Source organism: Microcebus murinus, chromosome 4 (assembly GCF_040939455.1).
Source record: "Microcebus murinus isolate Inina chromosome 4, M.murinus_Inina_mat1.0, whole genome shotgun sequence".
Classification (NCBI taxonomy): Eukaryota; Metazoa; Chordata; class Mammalia; order Primates; family Cheirogaleidae; genus Microcebus; species Microcebus murinus.
Window position 1 is genome coordinate 19,749,018 of NC_134107.1, and position 24,757 is coordinate 19,773,774.

General features: G+C 35.2%; 1 protein-coding gene across 1 annotated transcript; it reads left to right on the plus strand.

Moving 5' to 3' along the window:
- Positions 1-19,264: 19,264 nt before the first annotated feature.
- On the plus strand, positions 19,265-20,194 carry LOC105884151 (olfactory receptor 4C15-like). Its single transcript, XM_012787870.3, has one exon. It carries the CDS (start codon positions 19,265-19,267, stop codon positions 20,192-20,194), a length of 930 nt encoding a protein of 309 aa, XP_012643324.2.
- Positions 20,195-24,757: the final 4,563 nt, after the last annotated feature.

Below are 24,757 nucleotides of genomic sequence, written 5' to 3' on the forward strand. Positions count from 1 at the left end.
AATATTAAACTTTTTAAAATAAAATCAAGGTTAAGAGGGAAAAAGTCAAAACACTCTTGGACAAAAACTTTATGGACTATACATTCTACCAAAAAAGGTAACATAATGTTATAACAAAAAGCAGTAATGGGGAGGTCACAAAATTATATTTTTACCTCTGATCACTCCTCAACTCTGAATTGGCAATCCAGTATCCACATATGTAAATTAATAGTGTTCAAATTTATATTTACTTAGCGTCTAATAATCAGGAATTTCCAACCACATATCCATTATTTCAAGCTTCTTCTATCTGTGCTCAACTCTAACAATTCTTTAACCCCATCACAACATACAAATCATTGCCCCTGTTAACTTTTTACATGACCCCAAGCACACTCTTGCCTAAGAAACTGTGGAAAATAATTCTCAGTGTCTCAATAGTTCCTCTTCCAGCTATGTGTATTTCTTACCCTCTCACCTCCCTTGGTTGATTATTCAAATGTACCTTCTCAGTAATGCATTTTCTGACTACCTCACAATATAGCAAATCCCACCCACTAACATTTTATGACTCCTATTCCGACATTTCTGTTTAATTTTTCTATTTAACACTTATCATACCTAGTATGTCATACAGCTTAGTTATTCATATTGCAGTTTAGTCATTAATGTATTGTTTAAACCCTAGAAAATAATTTATACAAGCGTAAGGATCTTATCATTCTCAAACTTTATTGTGGGATCTTAAATTCAGATGATTAGGAAAAAACCATTTTACTATTAAATCGCCATTGCCTAAAACAGTCTGGCACATAGTAAGTGGCAAATATATATGTGTTGAATTGACAAATGGATGATAATAAAAATATATAAATGAGCTGCTTCTCCTAGGTGTAATGCAATAACTCATGGCCAAAAATGCTGTTGCTGTGAACAACTAGAAATGCCAGACAGAATATAGGAATCACCTTTATGAGGTTCTGGAGACCTCCTGAGAAAACCAAAGCTGAAAGGGATATTACTAGAGAGACAAGACACTCAATAAAGTGTGTTGAATTTTGTGGCCACTTTTACCCCGGGAGCATGTCTTGATTCTTGGCATGGGCTGGAGGTAGAGAGTCAGGGCTTTGGACAGGTGGAGGGTTCCTGCAGGAGGTGAGGTAGGGAAGAAACATCAACAAAGCTTTTGGAGGAAATTCCGATAGCGTGAATCAGGAGGCAATATTTTTTCCTCAGTTTTATTGACTATATAAGATTGTTATAGATTGAATTGCATCCTCCCCAAATATGTTGAAGTCCTAACCCCCAGTACTTGTGAATGTGACCTTATTTGGAAATAAAGTCTTTGCAGATTATCAAGCTAAGATGAGGTTATTAGGGTGAAACGTAATCCAAAATAACTGCATGCTTATAAAAATGGAAACAGGAAAACATGCACACAGGAAAATATCACGTGAAGAGAGAGGCAGAGATAGTGGGTGATTCATCTACAAGCTAAAGAATTTCAAAGATTGCCCACAAATTATCAGAAGCAGGTGAGAGTAATGGAACAGATACTCCCTCTTAGTCCTCAGTAGGAAAACATAATGAAATGAAATAATAAATAGCAGAAGGCAAAGAAACAGAATGTAAAAATGAGAACATGAACAAAGTCAAAACCTGCTTCTTTGAATAGATAAATAAAACTGATAAATACCCATCATTGTGGTAGTAGTGACTTGGGTGTATACATTTGTCAAAATTCACCTACTATACATTTTATTATATGTAAATTATACTTTAAGAGGTGAATGTAAATTAAAAATATGTAAAAACAACCATTATCTTCTTTCCATTAGCTTTCTCGCTTTTCTCCTCTTTTGTTTATTGACTTATTGATTTCAAAATATTATAGAAATTATACTAGTTTTATGAGTTCTTTTTATGTAATTAATGATAATGTATTTTGTCAATATCATTAGTTTTAATAAAATCATTGATTATTATTAATGATTTATTGTCTTGATTATGGAATACTATATTTAAGGGTAATATTTTCCAGAATAGGAAATTAAGAGAAGTCAAGAATCTTGCCTTAAGTCATAGAAGTACAAATGATAGATTTACAATTCAACTGTATTGGTATTAATATCTATTTGAGTCTTTATTTGGGCCATCAAAAAGATTTGGCCAAAAGAAAGATTCTGGTAACTTTCAATAGTTTACACCTGAATGTGACTCTGAAGGCATGCCTAGGGAGCAGGTAGTCACTGTCGTTTGAGGTGTCCCTCAGCACAGGGAGGAGGAGACCTCTCAGGACAGAATCTGCCTGTTGACAGCCTTGCCTGGGATTAACTGACCCTTGGTTTCCTGTGGTCGTAGGTACACTGTGCAAAATAGCTCACTGAGCAAATCCTATATGTTGGGTGGGAAGGGATGTGGTCTTTCTCCTTCTGGAGGCTGCCCTTTGTGAACTTTTAAGTACTCTCTGTAAATATTTGATGGAGAAAACATACCTGTTTAATTCATGTGTTCTGCCAGACAATATTTTGGTTTAATAGAGCTGACATTAGAGATATTTCTATACAGAATAGTGGAATATTTTCTTTTTATTTTAGAAAGTCCTAGAAGCAGAACTAAGAAACTTTCTGCTGGTATTTTAGACTCATTTTTAGAATCTAACTCCGGCCTTTTTAGAAAAGGTTGGCTGTCTGTGGAGTGTCTCCTCTCCCCATAGCTACTGAAACAGAGTGGACAAGTCTAAAGTAAAATTTAACCTTGTAGACACACTGCACATGAGTATCTTCCAAATAAATTGAATTAAAAAAGAGAAAACTGTGAGCTTTGTATCAGATATCATATCTCTCTCTCTCTCTCTCTCTCTCTCTCTCTCTCTCTCTCTCTCTCTCTCTCTCTCGTTTTTTTTTTTTTTTTTTTTTTTTTTTGCAAGACAAAGGTAAAATTTCAAGCCCAACTGAACTATTTCTTCTCTCCTGCCTCCAACTCAAGACATCTAAAGGCAGTTGTCATCTGGTTCTGTCTCTTCAGAATCTTGCAGTTCCAGGGAAATATTTCCCCCAGTGATGAAAAGATTCTAATGTTTCAGGATTCCTCAGTTTACACTGGCCTCTGCTTAATGCTTGGCTTTATGCTGGCTCCATCTGCATGGTAAAGACTGCTGCCTTGAATAGCAGTGTGGGTAAAGCATAAGAGAGAGATTGCTGTGGATCACACAGCCTTGGGTTCCAGTCCCATATCCTTGCTAATTGCTCACTGCTATACTCCCCCTCCCAGCTTAGCCTAAATTGTGCAAAGCAGAGCCATGCCAACGTGCCTATGAGACACTCTAATATCAAATGAACAAAAGATGTTGATGGAAAAGTAAGTGAAGGATACACATATGAAATACACAATGAATAACACACACATACACACATTTTAACAGTGCAAGGCCATTAACCCTTTGCACTCGGATGTCGAGTGTGGACAATCAGAAAAAAGCAAGCGAGTGCAAAGGGTTAACAGTGACAGAGCTCTTTGGGGAAATCTGAGAAGGCTTTGCTGACCACTTGGTACTTGAACTGGGTACTCTGTGTGCAGGTAGAAATGGAGGGTTGAGGTCATAGCAGAGGACAGGTCATTCAGCTTCTGTGAGATATGGAATATTCAGGGAGTGAGATGCGTAGGTGTATTTATGAGGCACAGAAAATGTCAGGCGTGGCTGGAGCACGGATGAGCAGGAGCACTGGGGAGGACAAGGGGAAGGCAAGTGCGGGCACCAAGTCAGGGGCTTTGAAAGCTGCGGTGAGCATCTTAGTCATTGCTGCATTTGGCAACTGGAGTAATCATTTTTTATATTTATGAATCATCATGTTTTTAAAATGCCCATTTTTCAAGTGCTAGAATGGAGGCAAAAAGAGGGAGAAGAGAGTAACAATAAGAAGAGGAAACACCTGGATTTGGGTCTTTCTCCCCGTTTAAAGACACGGAATAGGCATTTCATTAAGGTCTGTGAGAATCCACTTTTAAAAATCTAGGATTGATTTTTGTTGCTGCTGTGATGGCTTTGGGGATCTTTGTCATAAAAATTCTTTGCGTAGGCTGATGTCCAATAAGAGATTTCTCCAACATTTTCTTCTAAAATTCTTATAGTGTCACGCCTTAGTTTTAAGTCTGTTTTCCACTGTGAGTTAATTTTTGTGAGAAGTTAGAGGTGAGGATCCAATTTCAATCTTCTGCATGTGGTTATCTAGTTTTCCCAGCACCATTTATTGAATAGAGATTCTTTTCCTCGATGTATATTTTTGTCTGCTTTGTTGAAGATTAGATGACATTATGAGGATGGCTTTATATCTGGGTTCTCAGTCCTGTTCCAAAGGTCTATATCTCTGTTCTAGTGCCAATCCAATCAATTTTGGTTACCATAGCCTTGTAGTAAAGCTTGACGTCTGGTAGACTGATGGCTCCGAATTTGTTCTTTTTGCTTAAGATTCTTTGGCTATATGAGGTCTTCTCTGGTTCCATATAAAGGATAGTATTATTTTTTCTAGCTCTGTAAAGAATGATGATGGTATTTTGATAGAAATTGCATTAATTCTGAACATCACTTTAGGTAGTGTGGACATTTTAACAACATTGATTCTGCCAATCCATGAGCATGGCAGGATTTTCCATCTGTTTACATCTTCCATGATTTCTTTTCAGTGTTTCATAGTTCTCCCAATATATGTCTTTCACCTGCTCCATTGAATAAATCCCTAAATATTTAATTTTATTTGATGCCATAGTGAAAGTTGTTACATCTTTGATTTGATTTTTGACTTGACTGTTATTGGCATATATGAATGCCACCTACTTGTGTGCATTAATTTTATATCCTGAGAGTTTATTGAATTCATTTGACAATTCCAGAAGTCTCTAGGTTGAATCCTTGAGATTTTCTAGGTATCATAGCATATCGTCAGCAAACAGCCATAGTTTGACTTCTTCTGCCCCTATTTGGACACGCTTAATTCCTCTCTCTTGTCTGATTGCTCTAGCAAGGACTTCTCGCACTATTTTGAATAGAACTGAAGATAGTGGGCAACCTTGTCGGGTTCTTGTTCTAGCAAGAATGATTTCAGACTTTTCCCTGCTCCATATGATATTGACTGTGGGTTTATCCTATATAGCCTTAATAATTTTAAGGTATGCCCCATCTATGCCTATTTTCTTAGAGTTTTTGTCATAAAAGTGTGCTGGATTTTGTTAAGTGCTTTTCTGTGTGTCTATTGAGAGAATCATATTGTCTTTGTTCTTGCTTTTATTTATGTAGTGAGCTGCATTTATATATTCGCATACATTGAATGAAACTTGCATCTCTGAGATAAAGCCCACCTGGTCATGATGAATTATTTTTTTTGATATGCTGTCAGATTAGGCTTGCTAAGATTTTGCTGACAACTTTTGCATCTATACTCATGAGGGATATTGATCTGTAGTTTTCTTTTTTTGTTGTGTCCATTCCTGGTTTTGGTATCAAGGTGACATTGGCTTCATAGAATGAGTTGGGGAACATACCATAGTTCTCAATGTTGTGGAATAAATAGCACCTGATCAAATTAAATAGCTCTGCAGAGCCAAAGAAACTATCATTACAGTGAATAGACAACCTACACAATGGGAGAAAATATTTGCATTCTACATACCCAATAAAGGGCTGATAACAACAATCTATATAGAACTTAAGAAAATAACAAGAAAAAAATCAAACAACCCCATCAATAAATGGGCAAAGAACATGAACAGAAACTTTTCAAAAGAAGACAGGATAATGGCCAGCAAACATATAGAAAAAGTGCTCAACATCTCTAATCATGAGGGAAAATACAAATCAAACCACAATGAGATATCATCTATCTGCAGTGAGAATGGCCTTTATCAAAAAGTTCCAAAACAACAAATGCTGGCATGGATGTGGGGTGCTCTTACACTCTTACACTGCTGGTGGGACTGCAAATTAGTACCTCCCTCTGTGGAAAGTAATTTGGAGATTTCTCAAAGAGCTAAAAGTAGAAATACCATTTGATCCAGCAATTCCACCACTAGTAATCTATCCAAAGGAAAAGAAAAAGACATTCTATAATAAAGACATCTGCACTCGAATGTTTATAGTAGCACAACTCACAATTGCAAAGATGTGGAAATAACCCACGTGCCCATCAATACATGAATGGATTAATAAAATGTGGTATATGTATACCATGGAATACTACTCAACTACAAAAAACAATAGTGCTCTTGCACCTCTTATATTATCCAGGATAGAGCCTGAGAGCATCCTTCAAAGTAAGGTATCACAAGAATGGAAAAACAAGTACCACATGTGCTCATCATCAAATTGGTACTAATTGATCAACACTAAGGTGCTCACATGGTAGTAATATTCATTGGGTGCCAGTCAGCTGGGAGTAGGGGTGCAGGTAAACTCCCAACTAATGGATGCAGAGCACAGTGTATATGGGAAAAGCACTCTTGTAGCTCTTGCTTGGGCAATGCAAAGGCATTCTATGTAAACAAAATGTTTGTACTCCCCTAATATTCTGAAATAAAAAATATAAAAAGGTCTTGTTCTGAAATCATATAAAGATATTTCAGTCATCAAACCTGATATTAAAGCAAAATATACCTACAAAAAAATGTAGGATTGACCATTTGAAATATTGACATTTATGAAATCTTAGCCTGGATCTTTGTATGTATGAGCTAATAATTATCATAATGAAAATTCACTGAGGTATCTCACCCAAAGTGTGATATTAATTTTCTTCCACTGAATTGTGGGAGACATGTTATCTACAATTTGATGAGCACCAAATATTGTGCAAACTAAATTATGTTCTAGTCATGGGAATATAAAAACAATCCTGTTACATCTGAGACAAGATGTCTAACTTTGCTCTTACCCACATTTTCCCATCCTTCACAGGGAGTAGTTGAGCGTGATGGCTTCTGATCTTGCCTCAGAAAGGAAGGGGCCAGTCTGAAGCCTCTGAGGATCCTGTTTGGGAAGCCTGCAGGCACCGCAGGGGTGTTGCTTCCCACTGAGTGTCTGGGTGAAGGGAACAGAAACACTGCTGTCTTCAGTGGGGCTCTGGCATCTCACAGGAGGTAGGCTCTACAGGTAAGCTCTAATCCAGTTGTACTCCATTTAGTTTTTAAAAAGACCACATACCGTTAAACAACTCTGAGAATTTTTTGTGCTTAGGTCATGAATAAATCTTAATTAGAGCTGCTCTTATATTTTCATGGCTCCAGATTTTATATATTTCCCATGAAAAGTTATTAAAACTTCACAACCTGGTTTTCATGGCCTTTGGAAGGGAGGACAACCTACTTTTTTCAAGCTTTTCTAGGATGTTGGGGAGTCAGACTAACCAGAAGTTTCATATGGATCCTTTATTTGCCTAATAATGCCCTTTCTCTCTGATTTCCATTAAAACTCGGTTTTCTTTCTCTTATTCTAAGTGCCCTCACTGGTCTGATTTTCATATCTCTGGATCCCAACCCTTTTGATAAGATAGACTTATTTTATTTCTCTTTTCTTCTCATCCTGGGTCCCATATGTTCAAGACATTATGCAGTTTTACTCATTTTATTTTTTATATTTATTAAAGATATTGGTAACTCTCGTTCCTATCTTCTGATCACTATTTTTTTAAAAAAAAACAGTATTATCCAGAGTTCTGATATAATTTTAGCCACATAGCAAAGGCACTCAATGTTTTAACATAATCGTGCAGCTGTATTATGGGTAAATTAATAATTTAAATGGAACTTTTTGAAAAATGGAAAGTATCTTTTGGAAAGGCAGCACTAATAATCATGATAAGAGTAACTAGAACAATTGCAAACAGGGCATAGCTTCATCCTCTATATACCTTGCAGATATTGAGTTATCTAACTTTCATATCTGGCCATCCTTGCATGGTAACTCTGTTTCCTGTACAAATTTTTCTTCACAAAGAAATGTGCTCACTAATGACAATACCAATGTGTATGTGAATGTGTGTACACCAATTCTTTTTTAGAGCTTATTCTCATCCCTTATGAATGTGATCATAAGAGCTAATGCACAGGATTCTGGGCATTCACAGAATCAACGTTGCTTTTTTGCCAAGCTGAGGGTTAGAGAGGATGATACCAGAAAATGCTACTCTAGTAATATGTGCTTAATCCTTACTCACTGGAGATAGCTACCTATATGGCTAGACTCTCAAACTCCAATAAAAGTCGAAGTAGTCAGAGAAAACCTACTGGAAAACTTCTCAAAATTCTTTGCTATGAAATAGGCATTGTTTTAACCCATTTCGGGCTGCTATAACAAACTACCAGAAACTGGGTATCTTATAAACAACAGATATTTATTTCCTAAAGTTCTGAAGGCTGGGAAGTCCAAAATCAATGTGACAGCAGACTCTTTGTCTAGTAAGTGACCCTTCCCTGTTCATAGATGGCAGTCTCCTTGCTATAGCCTTGCCTGGTTAAAGGAAAGGGATCTCTCTGGGGCATATTTTATGAAGGCACTAATTACCTCCCTACCTCCTAATACCATTACCACATGGCTTAGAATTTCAACATATGAATTTGTGGGGGAGCAGAAGCATTTAGACTGTAGCAGACATACAGTAATTAGCACACACTTAATAATTCCACATCTATTTTATTTAGTCAGATTTTACTTTTAACACTTTGTTATACATAAAACTTTAATTCATGCATAACATATCACCACTGAAATTCAATAGAATTTATATTTTTTAGCAAAGGATTGTACTGTAGTCCAATTTGAGAATCATTTATTGGCACTCATATAAAAGATAGACTAATATAAATAAAAGTTAGTATGATTAAACTTATATATTTTTCCATTCCTAAGATATCTCACTTAGAATAATGGACACAAAGACATATAAAGTACATTTTAAACCAAGACAGGAAGAGGGTGGCAAGGGAACGAGTGTTAAAAAGTCACCTATTGGGTATATTAAACACTGTCCTAGTGACAGGCACACTAAAAGTCTGGACTTAAGCATTATACATGGTATCCATTTAACAAAAACATTTGCATCCCCTTAATATTTTCAAATAAAAGAAAACTATTATCTTTAAACAGGAAAAACTTCAAAGTAAATTGAAACTTCAATTGACTCTTTAAAATGAGTGAACTAGGCAGAGACTGACTACAGAAAGATGTACTGAGGAAAGGGTGAAGGAGAATCACTCCAAGGATAGGAGCAAGACAAACAAAGGAGGTTTGAAAATCATATTTGGTGGGTCAAAGGAAAAAAGAAGTCACTAAATGATCTCATAAGCAATCCGAGACAGTTCCTGTAAAATCCTTTTGTGATTTATATGGCCAGAGGAGCCATTTTCAGTTTCCCCATCTCTGCATTCAGTCTGAGGCTTCTTTTTTATTCCTCCTCACTTCCCACTACCCTTCCCAGCCTCTAGGAAATAAGCTTTGCTTATTTCACTTAACATGATGTTCTCCACTTCCATCCATGATGTTGGAAATGGCAGGATTTCATTGCTTTCTGTGGTACATAATATTACATTGTGTATATGTACCTCAATTTCTTTATCCATTCTTCTGTTCATGGACACTTAGTTGATTTCATATCTTGGCAATTGTGCACAGTGCTGCAATAAACATGAGAGTGCAGATATCTTTTCAACATACTGAATTCCCATCCTTTGGATATGTACCCTGCAGTAGGAATGCTGAGTCATATGGTAGTTTCAGTCATATGGTAGTTTCATATGGTAGTTTTCAGGAACCTCCATACTAATCTCCATAGCAGTTGCACTAATTCATATTCCCACCAACAGTGTACAAGTGTTCCCTCTTCTCCACATCCTCACAAGAATTTTTTATTGACTATCTTTTTGATATAACCCATTTTACTGAAGTCAGATGATATCTCAATGCAGTTTTGATATGCATTTCTCTGATGATTTATGAAGTTGAGCATTTTTCCTATACTTGTTGGCCATTTTGTATGTTTTCTTTTGAGATATGTCTATTCAGACTTTTCCCTATTTTTTAATCAGATTATATGCTTTTTCCTATTGAGTTGTTGGAGCTTCTTATATATTCTAGGTATTAAGCCCTAGTTAGATGAGTAGTTGGTAAATATTCTCTCCTAGTCTGTGGAGAGATCACAGCTTGATGTGGTCACAACTTGATGTGATCTCATTTGTCCAATTTTGCTATGGTTTCCTATGCTTTGGGGATATTACTCAGGAAGTCCTTGTCCAGACCAATGTTTTCTTTTAATAGTTTCATATCTTCACATCTTAGACTTAATTCTTTAATCCATTTCGATTTGATTTTGTATATGGTGAGAGATGATGGTCTAGTTTCATTCTTCTGCATATGAATATAGAAGTTTCCCAATAGCATTTATTGAAGAGATCCTCCATTCCTTAATGTATATTCTTGGAAAATTTGTCAAACATAAGTTCACTATAGACGTGTGGATTTCGTTCTGGGTTCCCTATTCTGTTCTATTAGTGTATGTGTCTGTTTTTATGCCAGTAGCATGATGTTTTGGTTACCAAAACTCTGTAGTATAATTTGAAAGCAGTTAATATGTTCATCCAATTTTGTTTCTTTTTGGCTATCCTGGGTCATTTGTGGTTCCATATAAATTTTGGGATTATTTTTTGTATTTCTGTGAAGAATGTAATTAGTATTTTGATGGAGATTGCACTGAATCTGTAGATTGCTTTGGGTAGTATGGCCATTTTAACACTATTGATTCTTTCAATCCATCAGCATGAAATATCTTTTCATTCTTTTGTGTGATGTTCAAGTTCTATCATGAATGTTTTATATTTTTCATTATAGAGAAATGTCACTTCTTCATATAACTTTATTGCTAGGTATTTTATTTTATTTGTAGATGCTATAAATGGGATTACTTTCTTGGTTTCATTTTCAGATTGTTTGCTGTTGGCAAATAGAAATGCTACTGATCTTTGTATGTTGATATTGTATCCTGCTACTTTACTGATTTTGTTTATTAGTTCTAATAGACTTTGGGTGGTGTCTTAAAGTTTCTCTAGGTATAAATTCACATTATCTGCCAATAAGCAAAATTTGATTTCTTTCCCATGTGGATTTCCTTCATTTCTACCTAGTCTGATTGCTCTAGCTACAGCTTCCAGTACTGTATTTAATAACAGTTGTGAAGGTGGCATCCTTGCTCTTGTTTCTTAGAGAAAAGTCTTTCAGTTTGCCCCCATTCAATATGATACTAGCTGTGGGTCTGTCATTGATGGCTTTTATCATGTTGAGGTAAGTTTTCAGACTTTTGGGGGGAGAGGGGGAAAGGCATTTTTTGAAATCTTAAAATTTGTACCCCCATAATATGCCGAAATAAAATTTAAAAAAAGAATTTTGAATTTTACTGAATGCTTTTTCAACATTGATTTAAATGATAATATGGTTTTTGTCTTTCTTTCTGTTAATATGATATATCACATTTATTTGTGTATGTTGAATCATCCTTGCTTACCTGGGATGAATTCCACTTGATCATGATGAATAATCTCTTTAATGTGTTATTAAATTTGGTTTGCTAGTATATGGTTGAAGATTTTTGCAATTATGTCCATCAGAAATATTGGCCTAACATTTTTCTTTTTTCTCATGTCTTTGGTTATGGTAATAGGGTTATACAGGGCTCATAGAATGAGTTTGGGAGGATCCCCTCCTAAATATTTCATAATAGTTTAAGCAGGATTGGTATTAGTTCTTTGAATGCTTGATAGAATTCAGCAATGAAGCCATCAGGTCCTGGGCATTTCCTTTGGGAGGCTACTTATTACTGCTTGTATCTTATTCTTTGTTATTGGTTCATTCAGGTTTTGAATTTCTCTCTGGTTAACTCTTGATATTTTGTATGTGCTTGGAATTTATCCATTTATGCTATGTTTTCTAATTTATTGCCATATAGTGGTTCATAATAGTCTCTAATGATCCTTTGGATTTATGGATTTTGCAAGATCAGTTATAATATCAATGAATGAACACAGTACTTTAAATCAGTAGGAAAGAATAGAATATTCCATAAATTCTGGAAAGGGAAATTGCTATCCCCCACCTGACATTTCTTCTCCTTGTCTGTGGCTCCCTCTGTCTATGTCTTTCTCTTGTCTGATTTAAACTTTAAAAATGATTTACCCTGTTTTTGGTTTTTTCATAACTGTACAAAAATGTGTCTTATATTATCTACCCTACTCCATCTTTACAATCATATTTTTGTATTATTCCACTCTGTTTCTCTAACAAAAACAATAAAAAATTAACCAAAGCAGGGCTTGGAATGAAGTAGAAGATGCTAACCTTGGATTGAAGTGAGAACCAGGCTTCCAGAATGAATTGGTCAAGTTTGTTGCTGAGTAATATTTGTAAAATAAATTTATTTTATTTATAAAATATCACCCTGACTGGGACAGTGATCCATATCAAGTGATTCTTCTGTGTCAGGACACACATATAAAATTTCAAGTAAAAGAAAATAACACTTCTCTCTTAATTCCACAGACAATTGATGTAATGGTGTGCTTCTGGACTACAACTTCTAGCAAAATTACTTCAATTTTGCATTTTTCTATGAGGTGTAAATAAACATATATGTAGGCAGGATAAAATGTTTAAAGACTGTATAAAGCAACAAATAGTTTTGTATTGTCTCTCTCTGAAGGTAAAATGCTGAGCTAAGTTCAAATTGTCCCTCAGGCTTCAGTCTCAATGATATGCTTTCTTAGAGTAAACACATCTGCCCTATCTTCTTTTCAAATAATATGAAAAAAGAAAAATTCCTTTACTCTCTATAAATTGTACTTTTAGTTTTAGGGTCTTGGAACTTCAAGATCAGTTTCTCAGAGCACAAAATAACATTTTGATTAATCCATGAATCTTTGTACACTAATACACAAAATGGTATTCTTTCATAGGTGCTCATTGGTACCCTAGTCCCAAAACAATGTATGTTTTCATGATGGATTGATGCTGCCTTATCCCAGAACGCAGCTGTTTTACTTACGAAGTACACAGGGATTTTGCCCTAATTCTATGATGCCATTGCAGTATACACAGTATTCTATCCCTGAACATGAAGGAAAATCAAAGCATCTTCAAATAGAAACTGAGAAGTTGAAAAATAAAAAAGAAAAAAAATACTTCTAATTGATCAGGGACATAAAAGTTTTGCAAAGTCTTGAGCAAGGCAAACCACATAAAACTGCGTCTTGGAAAAATCATACTAATGGGAAATTTCTAAACCCTGGGGAAGCTGAGAAGCAATTCTATAGGTCTATAGGTTCGTGACCCTTCAGGGAAATTTCTTTAAATTCCAGTAGGAAACCAAGGAGGAAACTTTTGCTGCTTTATTTTTTTTTCCTGAGCTGTTATAAACAGTACTTGATAAGCAGTGGGGGACATTCTCTACCTCCTCTGCCAGAACTGCTCTTCTTGTCTCTCTTAGATGTACAAGGAAGAGATGGAAACAACCTTCCTGTTTTGGCCAGCCACCAAATGAACTTTTCTCCATAGAGAATAAAAGATTACCAGTACTAAAATTTTCAAGGAACTGAAAAATGGTGAGATTTATAATTCCCACGTTTGCATTTTCAGAAAAGATTTCAAACTTTGATGCAGTGCTTCAAAGTGTGGGAGTGTGGTCCGGCTATAAAGTTTAATGCAATGTATGAGCCTATCACTTAAGAACTGTGCACACTTGAGCTAGTTACATAACCTTTCTGGCTCTCAGACTCCTCATACTTAATATGGATAATATTAATAATATTACCAAGATGAAAGGATGTGGAAAGAAATAAAATAATACATGTGGAGTCCACAGAATAGCACTTGACCCGTAATAAGTGCCCAATAAACAGCAGTTGTTAGAATGCAAATTGGTGTTTGCTTTTTGGGAGTGGGGGTAGAAGTACCTAATTCATTCAAGTCTAATGAAATAGGAACTATTTTCAGTCTTGCATGTTCAAGTTAAATCTGAATAACTTAGAAATGCCACAAGTGCATAGTTTTGTCCTTGCTCCCTAATGGTATCTTATTTATCCTTTGTAAAATATTCTCATTTATCATTTATGCTTTGATGTTCTCCCCATCATGATGTTTTAGATTAAAAAGCAGATTTTTTAGCTGTTTAAAGTCTAAATAAAGAACACTGATATAATATGGTTAATTAAAGGTCTGCTCTATCATATACAGGGTTATTGATGTAGAATAAAGCACTTACTGTTTCCACAAGGACACCCTAACAAATGGCACAAGGAAGGACATGAAGGGTAAGAAAGCTGTCTCACATCACAGAGTGGAGTCTTCTGATTTTAACTACGTCCACTTTATTTTCTTAAGCACATTTGATGTCACAGATAGCATTAGGTTCCTGCCTCAGAACTGTTCAGGAATATTTAAATGGCTTTAGTTCTCATTGTCCAGTCTTTGTCTCACTCCTAAAATGAGCTAAATCACTAACAGAAGAAAAGAAGGTTCAGGCATGGATCAGGGAGGAAACCAGTATAAACGGAGAAAGGGTTGTTTGTTTGTTTGTTTGTTTGTTTGTTTGTTTTCAAATTTCAGAAATAATAAAAGTTGGGAGTTTTAGGGAAATCAGCAGAGTAATATAGAGGGGAGAGAAAAGGATCTGAAAATATGAAATTTGAAGAGAACATTGCAGGTTTTCAGGGAAAGTAATATGCTTTGCTAGACAGGCAAGGAATAAATCTTTTATTGCTGAGTAATAATCCTGGATGAAAAAAATGGTGGATTTAAGGAAATTAACTGGAAGGGTCATTACAAATAGGATTTTGATTTATACTTTTTCTTTGTAATAACAATATTTGGAAAAAGGTATATGAATGTGACTGATACGCACACATATGTATAAATGCATCTAAAATTTACTGCTTGAAATATAACTAAAAAACATTTCTTACAAAGACAATCCTTATACTAATTCCTCTTATAATTCTGAATGTTACGTATATTTCAACTTCGAAATAGGAATTACATTACTTCAAGAATGAATGATGCTAGGATCAGTTTTATTGCAAAAACTGGTGGGAAGGAACAGTAGGTAATATGGATAGTTCGCAGAAGAGGTCAACTTCCCAAGGTCCCAGTTGCAAGAGATGCTGCGAGGAGGTCCTGAGCAATCTGAGGTGCAGCCCCAGCATATTAAGGGTGTGGCTGTCAGGAAAGACCAGGAGAAATGTGGACAGAATAAGCTGCTATCTAGAGGAGAATGTGAATTTAATATTCATACCAAAGTGAGTGCATAGAGGACAGGGAGGGCTGGCCCCGTGGTATGGCTGTTTATGGAAAGTATACAAGAGCTTATAATTTTAATGTAAGATTCTGTGTAATGTTAGCATGTTAGTTCCAACTATGCAAATGAATCATCCACAAACCCCACCTCCTTTGTCTGAACTGTTTCAGTGATTAAAAATATGGTATTGTAGGTTTTAAACTTCATATCTAATTTTAATATTCTAATAATAATATATGCATTGCAAATAAAAAGTCACTATAATATTTATGTCTTCTTCTAGATCATAAAATTGTATTTAATATATTTGCACAAATGAGCAAAGTTATTACAATTTTACTTCTGACTTTCTCTCTTATATTATATTCTCTCTTATATTATAAAAATGCTTCCTCTTCTATGTCCTCATATTATTAGTGTTTTATATATGGCACCATGTGTTACTAATTTGCGATGGCTTGATTTAGATAAACTTCTTCCTATCATTGATTTTTAGATATTTCTCAATTTTCACTATTATAAATGACATGGCACCATCTTTAATTATAAAATTTCCCCATCTCATTTCACCATCAGAATAAATGTTTAGAATTGGAGTTACTAGTATACAAAACACAAACCTGTTTATGATTCTGAAATTATTCACTAATATGTTTTCCAAAAAAATTGCATGAATGAAGCAGTTTCATTACAATTTTAGAATAAGTAATTAAAAATTAAATTAAAAATTAGCATAATTTTAAAAACACATATTCGTAAGACAGATTCAATTTTCAGTCTTACTTGCTTTGTATCCATAGGTAGATGCTGCTTAAAATTAATGCTGACATCAATATTTGATTTACGCTTTATGAAACTTAATAATAGCTGTTTTATTTTATTTTCATGGATGAAACAGTTAAGCAATTGTTATTATCCATTTTATAGCAGAGGAGGCTGAGGCATAGTGGTTTGTTCAATGACACATGGCTAGTACGTGATGAAGATGGGATTGCTTGAGTTTTGCTAGAATGAATTGAACAAGTTTGCTTTTAAAATTAAATTTTCATTTGGAGTAATTTTAGATTAACAGAAGAGTTGCTAGGAGAGTACGGCAACTTTACACTACTCAGTTTCCCTTACTCTCATCAATGTACATTACTATCGGTATTTCTCAAGACTGTTAAATGAACATTGAAAAGCTACTCTTAACTACACATTAGATTGTATTCAGTTTCACTAATGTGTCCATTACTGTCCTTTTTTCTGTTCTAGGATTCAACCTGGGACAACACATGGCATTTAGGGCAATTATCTTTTAAATGATTTAAAATCGTAACCCTTGTGATCACAAACCGTGAGGACAATATAGTCTCCACTGTTAAAGTTTTAACACTAACTTTGGAAATTCCTTTTACCTGAAAGGAGAAAGGGTAGGTTGTACTTTACCTAAAGAATATTTTAATTCTAAAATGGTATTGTCCTAATTAATAGAATACCCTGCATAAAGGAAGTGGAAAAAGTAAGACTTACTTAATTATTCAATAAATATAGAGAAGTGTCTTCGTTTCAACCACCCACCCAATTAGGTTTTCTTTGTGCAATGAAGCTATCTGAACAGGAGTGGATGCTGGTGGGTCTGAGGGCCACAGTCATTTATTCACGGATTGCTAAGGCTGTTTAAAAGATTGCACATTTAAAAAATGTCACTTCTGTACTCAGACCGATTGTACAAAATATGTTACACTTGTAAATTAATAATAGGATGTGTAAAAACTATGTTGGTCATGGTAAAGTAGAAATTAGGAATAAAGACGTTATCATTTCTGTTCTATGTCAATAATTCTGGAAGCTTGTTCTCACCACTCATGACCTTCCAGGATTATTACTGCATCAATATTTTTGTGTGTGCTGCCTTATATGATTTTTACAAGAACCCTATCAATAGACATTTTTCCTTGTACCCATTTAGATGTGGCAGCTGAGGCTTTGAGAATTTGAAGAATTTTAAGTAACATATTCTACCAAGTAGAAGGTCCTGGATTTGAACCCAGGGCTATGTGAGTCTGGAGCTGATGTTCTTACTCATTTCACTTCATTGTCTTTCCTCCTTTAGTCCTAGGCTAAGCTGAGCACTGCTGGGTTATATGTTGATATTTTTTGCTTTGTGATAAGTAGGTCTTGAATGATCCCATGCCCTTACAGAGTTTGTTGAACACTTGTTTTCTTGGCAACAACTTGTAACTGGATATGAGACCCTGAAAACATAATGGAAATGGTTGTTTTAAAGCACACCAAAGGACAGATATTAACATACACAATTGTGTATTTGTTAGTTTTAATAATATTTGATTCTTTCTGTAAGCTCTAAGTGGCATTCGTAAAAATCAGCTTCTTTGTAAGCCTTACAATAAATCCCGTTTTTATTTTATTCACTTATTTTTCAGCAAAAAGGTATATATGTACATATACAGATATTAACACATGCAGACATACATATGTGCTATTTGAATGATATGTTTCAGTTACACATATAGATGAGGATACAGTCATCCTGTCAAGTTGTGTATACCTGTGGAAAATGAAGTCAAAGTTTGGATTATTATCTGGATGACTCATTCCAAAGCTTTCTGTGGGTAAGGTGGATGGCTTTGTGAGTGAGATAACAGTAGCTACAATTGATAAGGGCACGTTATCATAAGAAACATTTTCACATTTCCAAATTTGAAGCTCATTATAATCCTGGGAGATGAGCAGGTAAGTTTTTAATATATACACAACCCTCTGTTTTGTGATAATGTCAAATAAATTTGAAACATGTGTATCCTTAGTAATTATACTTAATCAGATCTCACCACATCATGTAAATAATTGGCAAGTAATTAATAAAACCTCAAGACTCTCTCCTATATGTAACTTGTTTTTTATCTTCCTTGCCTATGTGTGTGTGTGTGTATATATATATATATATGTAAGTGTTTGTAGAAAGGTCACCCTTCCTCTGAAATCTTGCAGAAAATTGAATATCTGACTTCTTCCCCTGTTGATCCAGTGGGTGCTGGAGCTAGAGGTTCTGTGTTCAAACCCCAGATCAAGCTTCTGTTGTTTGCTTGAACTTAGCATCTTTAACCATGAGTGTCCCACCAATCAAACAGTGACAATAGGAAATCATAGACTGGGCAATGGCAGTGGGCCCCCAGTGGGTCCCCACTTTACTTCACTTAGTCCATGACAATACTATGATACAGGCATTATTATTTTTATAAACATCTCATTTTAAAATGACAGATTAAAAAAAAAAACACCACTTACTACATACTTTTTATGTCTTAAGTACAAACCTAGTCATTTTCCACAGATCATTCTCTTTCATGAAAAGTGAACGGATTCATTTAAAGGCTCAATAAAGACATTCAAAGAAATATATGCAGAGTAGCCATGATTTTCCAGTGGCTTTTAAACTGCATGCTATTTCTTTTTCTATTTGTAGATAAGGCAGTCTCTAGGTTAGAATGTCATGCTGGTTACCTAGCTCCCATTCTATGCCAATGGCAGGCATAACTAATAAATTACAGTCCTCCTTTCCTTATAAATTGGAGGTGGCTTCAGAATGCTTCTCAATAATTAACTCCATAAAGCTAAGATAAATGAACAAAGCTGGCACTTGCGATGAAAACTGTTTCTCTTCTCCATCACATATGGATGCTTGCCTTCCCCCCTTTCAAACACAGCCTCTTTTAAGCAGTGTATCAGTAATTTATCTCCAACCCAATTCTGCCTGACCTTTCATTACTACCTTCAACAATTTTGAATTTTGTGTTCTCAATGATGACACAAGATTTAATGGTAATTTTGTATATGGATGCTTCAACTTGTTGATGACTATAATACTATAAAGTGAACTGAAGCAAATTTTTCTTTATCATAATTGCAGATTCTACATGCTGATCACTGTTGGAGATGTCGCCTTTTCATTGGAAATCATGCAAAACCAAACCTTTGTAACTGAGTTCGTCCTCCTGGGGCTTTCACAGAATCCAAATGTTCAGAAAATATTATTTGTTGTATTTTTGTTTGTCTATATTGCAATAGTTGGGATAAACATGTTAATTGTAGTAACGATCCTCAACAGCCCTGCACTACTGGGGTCTCCCATGTACTTCTTCCTGGCTTTCCTGTCATTCCTAGATACATGCTTCTCCTCCGTCTTCACCCCAAAGATGATCGTGGACTCCCTCTATGAGAGGAAAACCATTTCTTTTGAAGGCTGCATGATGCAGCTCTTTGCTGAACATTTCTTTGGTGGGGTGGAGGTGATTGTCCTCACAGCCATGGCCTATGATCGTTATGTGGCCATTTGCAAACCTTTGCATTACTCTTCCATCATGAACCGGAAGCTCTGTGGATTTCTGTTGGGGGTAGCCTGGGCAGGGGGCTTCTTGCATTCCACGATACAAATACTCTTTACATTCCAGTTGCCCTTCTGTGGTCCCAATGTCATTGATCACTTCTTGTGTGACTTGTATCCATTACTGGCACTTGCCTGCACTGACACTCACATCTTTGGCCTTTTTGTGGTGGTCAACAGTGGCTTTATCTGTATCATAATCTTCTCTTTGTTGCTTGTCTCCTATGGTGTCATCTTGCTCTCTCTGAGAACTCATAGTTCTGAAGGGCGGAAAAAAGCTCTGTCTACCTGTGGATCTCACATTGCTGTTGTGGTTTTGTTCTTTGTCCCATGCATATTTGTATACGCACGACCTCCATCTGCTTTCTCTTTTGACAAAATGGTAGCAATATTTTACACCATCCTGGCTCCCTTGCTCAATCCTTTGATTTATACTTCCAGGAATAAGGATATAAAAAATGCCATAAGAAAAGTATGGAACAGATTGGTTTTGGTTTCTGATTGAAAATAAAATATTAAACTCTTTTTTTATAAAATCAAGGTTAAGTGGGAAAAAGTCAAAATAGTCTTGGACAAAAACTATATGGGATATATCTTGTACAGACAGTGGGAACATAATGTTATGACAAAAAGCATTAAAGGGCTGGTCAGAAAATGATGTTTTCACCCTCTGATCATTCATCAACTCCAAGTTGCCAGTCCAATACCCACATACGTAAGTTAAAGAGTGTTGAATTTTATATTTACTTAGAACCTAATAATAATAAAAAACAATGACAACAGAAATTACCTTATTAGACTTCTGGCCATTCACTTTATGCTTTGAAAAATCTTTTCGGAGGGAGAACAAAAATATCTTAGAAATTAGGGACTGAAATTTATCCAAAATATGCCAGTTGAAAAGAAGTTTATATTTGGGATACTGATATCAGTGACTCTGAGCAAAAAATCAACCAAGACTCAGGCAGAGCAGAGCCCAGAGCATTCACAGAACTTTAACCCCAGCTTTTTCTGTTTCACATTATTCCGTCATTTAATGTGGGTTCATTACCAACTACTACAGAATTTTAATTGCCAGTGAATTTCTTAAGAGATAAAACGAGATAGGCCCAGTCCTGCTATAGATGAGTTTCTCTTGGATAGGTAAACAGCTCATACCAATTGGATATGGGATAGGAAAAAGGAGCATTTCCACAACAGAGTTAGCAATGAGTATCTCTTATTCAAGCACAATCTAAGGGAACACTTGAGAGACCAGGGAACTAGCAAACTAGTATCAAAGCTGTAGATGTAGTGAGCTGACTTCCCCCTACAGAGGAATAGAAGCCAGAGGTATCAGAGAGTAAAAAGCAGATTTCAAATGAGGATTACTTTTCATTTTATTTGATGATTGAAATTTTCTTGACTTTGTCTACCCAAATGAAAATAATTCTATTTGAATAATCATCAACGAAGAGATCATTCCAATGTAGACACATCTTATAAGTCATTCCTGTAGTTAAGGTTCGTGAGTCTCAGGTTGCCAAGTGGCTTCCATAATAAAATTATTTGCAGTAAAACGTTTCAGTTTCTCCTATCTCATCAATACTAATAAAATGCATATTATTCAACAGACCCATAGTGGATGTGTGTATGATATTCATTTTCTTTCTCAGAATAGAAATGGCAGAGTACAGGTAAGATTTCAGTGATGTTCATGGGGAAGTCCATGAGAGATTAAGATTAGGATCTAAAATATTATCTGAATAAATCTGTGCACTGCAGCAGACCAACTGTGCAACAAAGGCTTGGACATGCTCGGGAGCTTTTCCTGCTTCCTTCCCGGCTCCTCCATCATCTGTCTATCATTGTAGAAAGGGCAGCTTCTTAATGTCTTTTTCCCTTCACATAGAGGTTCTTATTGTTAAGTAGTTCCTTTATCCCTAAGAACTAGCTAGAGAAATTATGATCTAGTATCATTGGCTCAATTAATTTATAAATCTGTGAATTGAAGATTTGACATACTGCAAAATAAAACATTATTCTGGCCAGATTGTTGTGAACAACACAGATTCATGCCTGATCCATGAAACACTCAAATTTAGAAATATTTTTATTCTTTTAACTCCCAACTTCTCATTGTGAACTCTGGTAATAATATATAAGGAGAAAGAAAACAAAATATTTAACACATGAAAACACAAACCACAAAAGACATCTGCCAAAACTTTTCTATTCCAACTAGCTTGATGACAGAACTTTGCAAATTCTCCCAAACAACATGAATTCCTTTAGCTTTCTATTTTATTTTCTATGTTCATTTTACCTAGGCATGGTGAAACTCATTCTCATAAGTTGACTTGGTAGGATGGGGTCCAGGATCTTAAGTTTATTTTCAATTTAAGGGGAAATAACTTGAGAAACACAGAGGCAACATTTTAGATTTTCTCCTGTATGTTACACATACCCTTTATCTTTATATAAAATAGACAAAAATTTAGTCACAGAGCTACAGGTGGATGCACAGGGGGCTGAGGAAAGTAGGCTGTACTTCCGTGGTCCTGACAGGTACACCTCGTTACTGCACAGGAAGGGAGAATGGGTTTTGATGAAGAATTAGCAGCCCTGTCACTGGCATCTGACACCAAGAACACCCACAGAAACATTTTTCACTCAAAATAAATTCTATTTCACAAGTATTTATAGCAAACTATTATTTCAAAGTACCATGCTAAGTAGCAATGAAAAAAAATCCTATATTCACAGCTAATAATATATTTGATTATGCTCTTCCAAAACATTTTATAGCAAGTCCAGAAGTTTTGTGAATTCCCAGAATTTGAAAATGTTGCATGAATTTTTCTTATGCTATGGATTATCAATTTTAAAAGAGAATGTTTAAGATTATGTTTTGAATCTCCTCGAGCACTATAACTCTCTTGTTTTCATCATAGATCTCATCCCCCCCAACTCCAACATATACACACCAAATCCCTTTTTATTAGATCCTCTGTATCTCTTGTCAATAATAAGCTACCTTTCCAATGTCTTATGTGAACGTTTCCTTTCTTTTATTGCTTTCCTCCTTCTCCTCTCCATGTTTCCACTTAAGTGAGGCATTTTCTTCTCCCGTAGTTCTCATGCTAAAGGCCTACAGATGAGACTTCATTCTGGTTGCTTCTCCCTGTTACTTCCAGCTCATAGTCCTGCTCAGTTCGTCCTACCTAGTTTCTAATCTCAATAAGACCATGCCAGATTACACTTCCCTCACAAAAATCATTCACAGCTTCCAGGATCATTTCCTCTTGTACATTAAGGGTGCCAGATCCTGGCTCACTGCCACCCAAAGTGGTTCTGCCATACTTCTTGGAGATTTTGACACCCACAGAGATGATCCTTCCAATGTACTGGCTCCTATATGGACCAATTGGCCAATTTCCTTCTAGGAATCTCATCCTTTAATCTGTCTCTGTTGTTCACTCCGATGGTAATATCATAGACCTTGTCAATATCATCATTTTAGAACTTTCTGTAATCTCAATTTCATACTCACTAATTTTCAAACAGTATCCATTATTTCCAGCTTCCCTCTAACAGTGTTCAACTCTAACAATTCTTTAACGCCATGGTCGCATACAAACCATTGTCCCTGTCAACTTTTTACATGACCCCAGACATACTCCTACCTAAGAAACTATGAAAAATAACTCTCTGTGTCTCAGTTATTCTTCCACCAGATATGTGCATGACTTTCCCCCTCACTTCCGTTGATTATTCAAATGTATCTTCTCAGTAATGCATTTTCTGACTGTTTCACAGTATAGCAAATCGTACCCTCTAGCATTTTCTGAATCCTATTCCTATGTTTCTGTTTAAGTTTTCTATTTAACATTTATCATCACATAATGTCATACAGCTTACCTTTTTTTATTGTTTATACACTAGAAAATAATTTGTAAAAGAACAAGAATTTTTATCTTTCTTAAAAATTTTGCTATGGGATCTTAAAATCAGATGATTTAAAATATATATACTTCTAAATCCCAAGTGCCTAAAATAGTATCTGGCACATAGTAAGTGGTCAACACATACTTGTTGAATTACTAAATGAATGATAATAAAAATACATAAATGGACTTCTGCACTTGGATGTCATTCAATATCTTTGAAGCTGGGATTGCTAGCAAATTACTAGCATAAATTGAACAATTTCTTTTGTATTTAATTAACTTATTCTTGGGAGTATTTTTAGATTAACAGCAAAGTTGCTAAGATCCCTTGGAGACTTCTTATGTACTACTGACTTAGTTTCTCTTGCTTTTATCATCTTACATTACCATGTGTATGTTTGTCAAGACTATAAATGAATATGGATATAGTACTATTAACTAAATATCATATTTTATTCACATTGCATTAATTTGTCAATTTGTGTCATTTTTCTGTTCAAGTATTCAATCTAGGACAACATAGTGCCTTTTGGACAATTACCTTGTAAATGATTTAAAATCATAAATCTTGTGATCATAAACCATGAGGACACTATAGTCTCCATTTTCAAAATTTTAACACTAGCATAAAATAATCCTTTTATCTGAAGAAAATGTGGGGTTCTTTATATCTAATGAATATTTTAATTCTAAAATGGTATTGCTCTTAGAAAACTCTGGATAAAGAAAATGGAGACATTAAGAATTATGTAATTATTCAATTAATAGAGAGCTTCTCTTCCTTTCCACCACGCATCCAATTAAGTTTGTTTGGGTTTACTTTATTTTTTTTTATTTCAGCATACTACAAGGGTACAAATGTTTAGGTTGCATGTATTGCCTTTGTCCCACCTGAGTCAGAGCATCGAGCATGTCCATCCCCCAGACCATGCACAATGCACACATCAGGATTTGTACAATGAAGCCATCTGATATACAAGTGGGTGCTAGTGGCTCTGAGAGCCACAATAATTTATTCAGAAATTACTAAGGGTGTTTAAAAGTGGTATATATATTAAAAATATCATTTCTGTCCTGACAATGACCAAACAACATATATTACATTTGTAACTTAAAAGAAAGTATGAGTGAAAACTGTG

Coding starts and splice junctions, on each gene's coding strand:
- LOC105884151 (XM_012787870.3), top strand. CDS start 19,265: ATGCAAAACCAAACCTTTGTAACTGAGTTCGTCCTCCTGGGGCTTTCA.